Source organism: Pezoporus wallicus, unplaced genomic scaffold (assembly GCF_028554395.1).
Source record: "Pezoporus wallicus isolate ANWC-B61680 ecotype Strahan unplaced genomic scaffold, APGP_CSIRO_Pwel_v1 contig_6732, whole genome shotgun sequence".
Classification (NCBI taxonomy): Eukaryota; Metazoa; Chordata; class Aves; order Psittaciformes; family Psittacidae; genus Pezoporus; species Pezoporus wallicus.
In genome coordinates, this window is record NW_026638638.1 from 1,793,276 (window position 1) to 1,803,082 (window position 9,807).

Sequence of the window (9,807 nt, forward strand, 5' to 3'; positions counted from 1 at the left end):
TTAGAGTTGACTTGATGTAGAACATGTGTGTGTGTGTGTTTTTTTTTTAAGCCTGTGCCCATAATGGCTTTCTCTGATTCTTATGAGATCTAGCTATCGTTCCGTGATTTGATATGTTATGACCATGTTTTGTTCTTGAGTCTGGACTGTTCAGTGGGATTGATACCCATTATATGTTCTGACCTCTTTTGGCACTGACTTGTTTAAAAAGATGGCAGTTAAAATGTTTTGAAATGGAGAGGTGAGGTTCTTACTATGTTAAAGCCACTCACACTTGGTCTGTGTTTTCAAATGACTCAGTGTTCTAGCTGGTGAACCTTGACTGCATGAAGACTAGCAAATGAGTTATAGTGGAATGGCATCATTTCTCCAGTTGGAACAATGAATGGAGAATGCTTGTATGAGTTGTGCTTTATTAAACTGTGGAAATGCCAAAGTCAACTTCTTTTGTTCTTTTTCACTGTAGCAAAGAAACAATCTAGTGTTTTATCTTTCTTCCGTGGCACGGGAGGGAAAAGCCCAGATCTGTCTTCACAGAAGAAAGAGACCTTACGTGGTGCTGACAGTGCCTACTACCAGGTTGGACAGATGGGCAAAGAGGGAGCAGAAAACCAAGGAGCAGAGCCTCAAGGTATAAGACTGAGTCCATTACCGGTCTTTGGTTGTTACTTCTTCCAGACCTCATTCATATTTGTAAGGCCCAGAATGGACTCCTGCTCATACTTTTTTAACAGTCCAAGGTTATTCAACTTTCATTGGAAATGAATGATTTGAGCATGAAATGTAGGTTTCTTCCAAAGACATTGCTTTGCTTTATGAGAAGGGAAATAGGGTCTCTCAAATCCCAGTAACTATAGGGATGTTGAGTAGTCTGGACTTGAATGCCTTTGGATTGAGATGATTCTAGTTAAGTAGCTCAGTCTCTCTTCCTTACTTCCTATTTGACTTTCATTGTTTCAGTTCATGGAAAATGAGTCAAGAGAGAGAAAGTTTGTACTGATGTGTCCCATGAACAGCAATGCCCTTCTAGCATACATGTTGTATCATAAAGTTATAGCTGTATCTCTTGTTCCCAATGTACTATTCCTTCTGTATTGAAAAACAATTTTTTTTTCTTATAATACAAGTTTACAAGTAGTTTCTTACATGGCTTTCTCAGTAATATTAATGAACAACCCTGACTGAATGGTCCCTTTATGCCTTCAGATGATGTAGATGGAGGAGATGGACAGAAGAAACAGCTAGTAAATCCCCATGTGGAACTCCGTGAGTAGCTGTAAATAATAACTGAAGTCTTAGCTGACAAACTCCCTTTTTTTTTTTTGTGCAAATGTAGTGGAAATCTTGAAGTTTAATAATTATTTTTTTCCTTTTTATTGGGCACAAATATAAAACAAATCAAGAGCAGAGCAATGCAGTTTTTACTTATTGTAATCAGTCTGTCTCTTGACACTTTCCTGTAGCATACACTGTGAGCTAACCTGAAGGGGGTTGACTTTCCTGTAATTTTCCATTTAAACTTCCAAAGTGCAATTAGACGCAAGAGGGGTGTTTAGCACAGCAGTATTATTCTAGATATAAGTAAAATCTCAAGTGTGATCTCATATAGTCAGTGAGTATTGCATCCTGTTGTTGAGGAAGGCCTTTTTTTCAGAGTTTTCAGATGCGAATGCCAAGTTCTACTGCCGGATTTATTATGCTGGCGAGTTTCACAAGATGCGTGAAGTGATACTGGGGAGCAGTGAAGAGGACTTCATCCGATCCCTCTCTCACTCTATGCCCTGGCAGGCACGAGGTGGCAAATCTGGGGCTGCGTTCTATGTCACTGAGGGTAAATGCAGCTTCTTCCCCCTTTGTAATTAGAGGGGAATGGGAATGTAATTGGGGATGGTGGTGCTTAGTGTGTTGTTTAATCCCCTATTATTTCTAGCCAGAAGGTTGCTGACTATGAAGTTGCCATTCAAAATGGAAAGTTCAGTGGATTGTTCTGGGGTCTTTAATACCAGATTATTTGTTTCTTTGTATGGGCAGGAGAGCAAAAGGTAGTTCTGTTTTTAAGTAGTAGTAGCTAGGGTCACCATTTGAGCAGAAGGGTTGTACTCTTAGGCAGACTTCAAAAAAACAAAAACTTGAGTATAATTCAAGAAAAACTGGTTATTAAAGGCAGTGTTTCTCATAATCCAATATGTTATAGTTGGTTTATAGGATTTTATCTTTTTTTTAACTGTGGCTGATTGTAGGTCCTTACTTAAAGCAAGTCTTGAATGGATGGGTCTGTAAGCTATATCTGTTCTTGGTATAAGAAGTTCATATAGCCAAGTTAAAACTAATGTAGGAAGTCTTTTCTCCCTGATTTGCTAGAAGGCTGAAATTCAGGGTATATGAAGTAAAAAAGCTTCTAGAAAGGAGCTTCTGTAGCTAAGGGTTTAAGAGAATTGTAGTCTTAAATCTTCCAAAATGCTTCAGATGTATGACAGCCCTGAAGGGTTTGCAAATTTACATCACTTATTGTATGTAACGCTCTTGCCTCTGTCTTATGTTAAAACAGATGATAGATTCATCTTGAAGCAGATGCCTCGTCTGGAAGTCCAGTCATTCCTTGACTTTGCTCCACACTACTTCACTTACATCACTAATGCAGTTCAGCAGAAGGTACTTAAAAAATAAAAAGTGCCTTGTATTTTCAGCAGTGTTCTGTATTTTACAGACTAGTAACAGCTAGGAATTTTGCTAGAGCTTCTAAGCTGTAATACAGTCAGAACAGTAGTGCTCTAGGATTTAACTGCTGACTGCCTGTGCACAGAGGTATTACCCCATGTCTTCTCTTCATTAGAAGCCCACAGCACTGGCGAAAATCCTTGGGGTATATCGAATTGGATATAAGAACTCTCAAAACAACACTGAAAAGAAGCTGGATCTGCTTGTCATGGAAAACCTTTTCTATGGCAGGAAAATGGCTCAGGTAAGAGCCAAGTGTTCTGTTCCCTTGCAGTGCAGTTCCAACTGGGAGCAAAAGGAGGGTTACCAGTAGCCATGTAGGTAACTTCTAACTTCGCATGTGTTGTCTATAGCTAGCACTGCTCAAAGATGACTTTGAGTTTGTGCCTGTTGCCTTAGTAACTCGGTGCCTGTATTAGCTAGTTCAGACAGCTGTCTTGCAGGCTTCAGTTTTTAGAAGTCTTATCTGACCCTGCATCTCTGGTCTCAGAGAGAAAACATCACCAACCTAATTAGGAAAATGCAAAGCTTTTAGAAGAACTAATGGGGATTACAGACTAATTTGTTCAGCAGGAGAGCCTCACCAACAGATATGGTGAGCTACTAATAATGTTTTGAACCTACTGCTTTCTCTTTAAACCACTTCATGTGTGGGGCAAGATTTCGAGTTCAGTCTTGCACTAAGTAAAAGAAAAGTGATCTTTCTGGGGCAGCAGAATGGAGACCTTAAAACAACTTGAGAAAAATTCTTTTCAAATACAGTTGATGCTGAAAAGGAAGTTCAAACAATTGTCACTTCCAGAACTAGATCAACTAGATCATGTCGGTTCTTTCCACCTTTCCTCCAAGTGCCTTATCTCAAACAGGGGATGCTTGTGGGAGGAAGTGAACTGAGGGAATTGTAGATAGATGTAAAGGATGTTGTTGTTGTGGGTTTTCTTTTTGTTTCTGTGTTTTAAATCATGAGCATGATCAGGCGCTGAAACAGAGACCCAAAGAGAGCATGGAATCTAGCTCTAAAGTTAGTCAAATTGTGACCAGACAGAGCTTAAACAACCTTCTCTGACAGGACCTGTTTCAAGCAGGATATTTGACTGGAGATCTCCTGAGATCCTTTCCAACCTAATGATGCGTCTGTCTTTTGCCTTGCCAACAGATGTTAAATGGTGCTTCATGCAAGACCCACCTCCTTCTTTAGTGTCTTTACCTAAACCTAGTTTACCTGTAAAATATAAAAATAGGAACACCCTTTCCCCCTTAAATTAAGTTAAACATTAATGAAGTAACTTGACTGAAATTTGTAAATTGAGGCAGCAGAGCTTTCATGTGAGCTTACATGGTACTCTCCACTCGGGAATCTTTAATTTTCATAGTATAAAAATGGTTTTTGTTAACTGTCTTCCTTCTGCAGAGAAGGAGAGTTGCCCTGCCAGGCAACCTTTTCAAATGCTGCAGTGAAGTGTGTTGAAGTCTTGAACCTTGCAGAACAGTGGAACAAAGTAGTGCTCTTATCTATCTGCAGGTTTTTGACCTGAAGGGCTCCCTCAGGAATAGAAATGTTAAAACGGACACAGGCAAGGAAAGCTGTGATGTAGTCCTGCTGGATGAGAACCTTCTGAAGATGGTCCGGGACAATCCTTTGTACATCCGTTCCCATTGCAAGGCTGTGCTGAGAGCTTCCATACACAGTGACTCCCAGTTCCTCTCCAGCCATCTCATCATTGACTATTCCCTGCTGGTGGGTCGTGATGATACCAACAATGAGCTGGTTGTTGGCATCATTGGTAGGTTGTCTTTTGTATTTTCTTGCTTTCAGCTGGTGAAACTGCTTTCTTCTGGTTTTGGTGTTTATAGTACTCATAGGACTGTACTGCCATCAGAGGTGTGTGTCAGGAAAGCGTGTCTTTCTCCTGATGGAATACCACCCTCACCTCTCATGGGTATTCAAAGTGAAGGCAGGAAGCCTTCTCTCCAAGTCTTGTATAGGCTTGTGTTAGGATTTTCTTTACCAAGAGTGTATGCGGTAGGCCGCACAGGTAGTGAAAAAGCAGTCAAGTTGGTGTTTAACTTGTGCTTTGACTCTACTTGAAGTAAGGAAGGTTATTTGTGCGTTTCTGTGTTTAATCTTGCAAGTTAATTTCAGTAATGTTTACATAGCCATCTAAATTTTCACTGTGTTAAATATGTGCCTGGGGAGTCTGTTTTTTGTAGCTGCAGGAGGAGTTGATTTGTGACCTTGCTGGGCTTTTTGAGATGCTATATTTATCCTACCCAAATACAATGTACACTCTGGAAAGTGAGGCAACTGGTAGGGGAAATGCTGAGGTTCTGACTCTGGAAGCCTATTGCTTTCTAGCCCTTTCTGAGGGAAAAGAGATGCATTTTAGAATAATGTTACTTGGGTTATAGCAGATATGACATGTTTGTGTGTGGTTTTTTTATTTAATTTTATTTTTAATTACAACAGACTATATTCGCACTTTCACCTGGGACAAAAAACTTGAAATGGTGGTGAAGTCAACTGGCATCTTGGGAGGACAAGGTAGGTCCAGAATGAAAGTAAAGTTTTTGTTCATGTTTCCTTGTTACCTGGAAGGTTCCAGTAGCCGTGCTAATAAAGCCATAACTTCCCCCCCCCCATGCAGATTTGCAACACTAGGTTAAGGTGCCCAGGACAGGGGGAGGAATAACAAGTTTCAGCCAAATCAATACATTGATCTGCCTCTGTGAGTGACCCTTTAAGTACTATAAAACTTAACAGACTGTTCTTTTCTTAGTTACCAACTACTTTTTAGGTACCAACAACTTAGTTATCTATATATAGAGAGATACTAGCGAAAACCTTACTGCCTAGTTTCAGAAGGTGTTTTCCAAATCCAGAAAATCACATATACTCCGAGCTCTTTGTGTGAAGGAATCTTTATTGAATGAATGACTACTGCCCATATTTTGAGGAGCTGAGGGGTTCCCTTTGTGGAAGTGAGTAGAGTACCTTTCATTGCCTAGTGTTGGCCACATGTTGAAGGGCTAGAAAGAGAAGGGGAGGGGAACACTGAATATACCACTGCTCAGGTGTCTGAAGGAGGTATGAGCATGTCCACAGGGTGAAATTCTTCACGGGAGAAATTTACATCTCTGGAAACCTTGTAAGTCCTGTAAACAGGAGAAGAGAAAAAGGAAACTGATCTGGGCTGATGTAAAAAGCCTAAATGGTTCCTCCATCTTCAGGTATCTCAGTTCAGTGTTGGGGTCCAGACCTTGGTCTCTCTTCATTTCTAAAAGTTTAAAACAAAAAGAAGATAAAAGGAGTGGGGAGGGACAGCTGTTAATGCTTTTTGGTTCCAAGAGCCTTTCATATACAGTATGCCTTCATGATTATGCTGTCTGGTGGTGTAATCTGATGTGACATTTGTCTGTACTGCAGTATATTCTTTGGCCCATTTCTAACTGCTCTTGACTCTTGCACATAGGTAAGATGCCAACTGTGGTCTCTCCAGAACTTTACCGGACCAGGTTTTGTGAAGCTATGGACAAGTATTTCCTGATGGTGCCGGACCATTGGACAGGACTGGGTCTGAATTGCTGAGCTAAAGCCCAAATTGGGAAAGCACAAGAAGATGATGACATTATAGGCCACTCCTTTCCTGTGGTCTGTCCAGCAGTAAGCAAGAGGATTGTAGTTCCATGTCTACACTGACCATATGCATCACATTGAGAAGTGTGAAATCTGCTTGTTGCACTTTAATCCTCTCTTGGAGGCTGATAAGCGAACCAGCCTCACTAAGGATCTAACCTGTAAGGTACCACTGACCAGCATTGGTAAAAGACATTCCGTCTGCCAGGAGGGAAGATGGTGGTATCTCCATGTAAGAGTACTGAAATGGATACTATCCAGTTCATGACAGTGCAGAAGTACATGATCTTTGTAAGTCTTGTACTGCCTAAGTGGTGATGAATATGAGCAGCTCATGTTTCTGTAGTGGATGTGTGGTACTGGAAATGTGAAATAACCCCCACTCCATATGGGTGGGTGGGTGAGAAGAATGAAGTTAATTCCTGAGTTCTGCTATTGTTACAGTGGTTCATAGCTGACTTGTTTAGGATCCATGAACTTGTCCTGCTTATGCTCTGTAGCTTTGACTTATTTCCTGGGTTTTATAAACAGTATTTAAAAGGCAGCTCCATAGCTATAATGCCATATCATTATGTCTTTTAGGTTGTATTACTGCAGTACAGCTCTGTCCTTATCTGTCATAATTTCATATTAGCTGAATCCCATAAAAATGTCAGTCATCAGCATGCTGCAAAACCCAAAACATATCCCTTCAGTCCTAAACAGTACTCTGATCTGAATGTTGCCCAAATCCCTGGAAACAGGAAACTGAAAAATATACCCTTTAATTTAACAAAACTTTATTAATTATAGTTGAAGGTAATCCTTTCCTTAGTGGAAGGCACTAAGTTGCTAGACAAAATGAAGCATACTGCCTTAGAGTGACAGCTTTCTCCGTCATTCCTGGCAGATCACTTCAAATCCATTTCAGTTTCCCAGGACTTTCAAACAATCCATTTACCTCATTGTGAACCTTTGCCAGGAGAATGTTTTCTTGCATTCCTGACATGCTGATGAGAATGAGCATCCAGATCTCATCACACTGTGTAGTCCCAATGGAAGAACTTTCTCTTCAGCAGTATTAAGTGATTTTTTTTTTTTTTTTTCACCACTGAGATGAATGTAGTAATCTTCTGTAAAAAGAAAAGCCTGAACTAACAGGTATCTTGTCTGATGGATGAGATGTACAGAGATCTGTGAATCTGTTTATGACAATAAGCACTTCTTACTGTTTTTATTATTTTTTTACCTGGTTTTGTAGGTCATGAGTTTACTTTTTTAGCTTCATTATAATGTAGGCCAGTAAATAAGAGGGTTTTATGAGTTTGAGAGGCAAGAATACTGTCCTTTGGCTTCTGGTCTCTGATGGAAGGACTTCAAATCAACATGGAGTCTAGGACAGTATATTCTTTATGGCCACTTGCTCAGGCTGACCAGTTGCTTGGTAATGCCATCTTCACTGTAGCTATGGATTGACATACACATTTTGTTCACTCCTTGTGTGTTCAGTATTTTCTTCTGCGGCAGATGGTGGTGTCTCTGTTCAGGAGTGACAGCTGGGCAGCACTGAGAAGGCAAAATGCCAGCAGTGGAAATTGAACTGTTGGCTCCAAAACCCACCTGTAAGGGTCATTTGTGTTGGAAGAAGTCTTCCCCACCCTATTGCAAAGCCCTACTAGAAGATGAGCAAAGATGATGACCTTGAAGCAGCAGAAATGAAAGTATTCTCACTTCCTCTGTACAGTGTAATCGTTGTTTCTGGGTGTGCAGTGTCGAAGGCTGCAGTGATGTGTGCTGTGGGAAGATGACACAGTACTTCTTGATTCCTCTGTCCCAGAATCCTTTAGTCCAACACAGTGCATCAGGTACAGCTGACCACCTCCGAAACACATCTTGCCTCCTGTGTTAAAATGTGGCCTAGATGGCTAGCTATATATGGGCCCTTTTGTGGTAAGAATCAACCAGTCCATCAGTTCAATGTTACCTTCACTTCTGTGATTTCGACCTGCTGTCTTGGTCCATTGATGTGAAAGAGCATGCCATGCAGCCTGAATCTGTTCCAGTCTCAAAGTTTACATGTGTTCTCTCCCTCCTTCCCCCCCTAAAGTTTACAGAGGAAAAACTTGACCAGTTAGGGTGACCCAACAGCACCTGGTTATGTAACCTTCCACCTTTGTGGGTATGTGTGTTAGTTGATGAAGCATGAGTATGGGCAGTGCCATGGCATCTGCACTAAGCTAATGTAGAGCTGTGATGTGCTAGCCCTGTCCTGTCTTCAGTAACCCTTACTCCAGCGATGTGTGGCTGCTTTGTACTGCTTGTCTTCAAGTATCCCAAGCAGCTGGCTCTAAAACCACATGATCATGTGACTGTAGCTATTGTTCCCCTGTACATGACAGCTTAAGGCCCTCAGAACCGAGAAGAAGGTGAGAGAACCTTCCACTGGCCAGCTGTTGTGCAGCCTGTGGACACATAGCCCAGATGTGTGAATTGTGACCTTCTTGGGATGAGGTCATAGCAGTTGGAGAGATTTGCAGGGTGATCTTGAGCTGTCATCAACAGCTAACTTTGGGTCAGGATGTGGCTGGTGGACTAGTCCTGGCCAGGCTGGAGTAAATGGCAAACTGCTACTTGTAAGTAACATGGTAGCTACACTATCAACTGGAATTAGTTCATCTTTGGATGACGTGATATAAAGCTGTAAGCATTTCTAGTTTAAATCCCAGCAGTTGAACAGCTCTCCAATGTTCCCTTTTCAGAATAAGAGTTGTCCTGTCATTTCAATTGCTACAAGCTGACTTTCTCAAAAGGACAGCAATTACTTTGTTCAGAAGAGATCTTTGAGGGAGCTCCTTGTAAGGTTTAGGTCTGTGTCCCTGCAGCATGCCTGAGAAAGTTCTGGGGGAACAGCTTGGGTATTACATGATCCCTTTGATTAGAGTTTTTTATTCCTTTATAACACAGGTTTAGCATATAAGTGTGTAAGTGAATCCCAGTTACAAATGTGAAGACTGCATTTCTTCAGAGCTACACTAGCTCTTTTTCTTCTATTGTTTTGATCTGAGGCCTTGTGACAAATGTCTAAATCTTGACCCAATCAGAAGTGATGACTTGCTTTGAGTCATCATGCAGACAGCAGAATGCCTTGTAGTGGCCCAGCAATGCATTCTGTCCCCCAAAAGCACATGAGGGATGCTTGCTGGTTAAGTACCTCTGCTGGGCTCTGAGGAGTTGCCTGTGGAGTGGACTCTCCTCTGTGAGAATGACCAAAACCAAACAAACCACTCACTAGCAGGTGGCCAGAATAATCACTATTCAAAGCACTTAATGTACCATAATGTATGTATTTCTAATCTACTTTGGTTCAGCTGTATTTTATAAAATCGATGTACTAAACTATTTGAGAATAACTGCCTTGACTATTTGGAGAATCAAAATGTAATGTATGTAGATACAAATAAAGTGACTAAAATATA

At 41.0% G+C, this 9,807-nt stretch overlaps 1 protein-coding gene across 6 annotated transcripts in view; it reads left to right on the forward strand.

Moving 5' to 3' along the window:
* PIKFYVE (phosphoinositide kinase, FYVE-type zinc finger containing) overlaps window positions 1-9,807 on the forward strand; it is a 62,958-nt gene extending 53,151 nt beyond the window's left edge. For all 6 annotated transcript variants that reach the window (XM_057411794.1, XM_057411797.1, XM_057411796.1 and 3 more), the window contains 8 exons: window positions 467-631; window positions 1,207-1,266; window positions 1,655-1,831; window positions 2,549-2,652; window positions 2,834-2,962; window positions 4,241-4,502; window positions 5,186-5,260; window positions 6,189-9,807. In XM_057411794.1, the coding sequence (XP_057267777.1) occupies window positions 467-631; window positions 1,207-1,266; window positions 1,655-1,831; window positions 2,549-2,652; window positions 2,834-2,962; window positions 4,241-4,502; window positions 5,186-5,260; window positions 6,189-6,304 (1,088 nt within the window). In that variant the 3' untranslated portion in view covers window positions 6,305-9,807. The remainder of the gene's footprint in view (window positions 1-466; window positions 632-1,206; window positions 1,267-1,654; window positions 1,832-2,548; window positions 2,653-2,833; window positions 2,963-4,240; window positions 4,503-5,185; window positions 5,261-6,188) is intronic.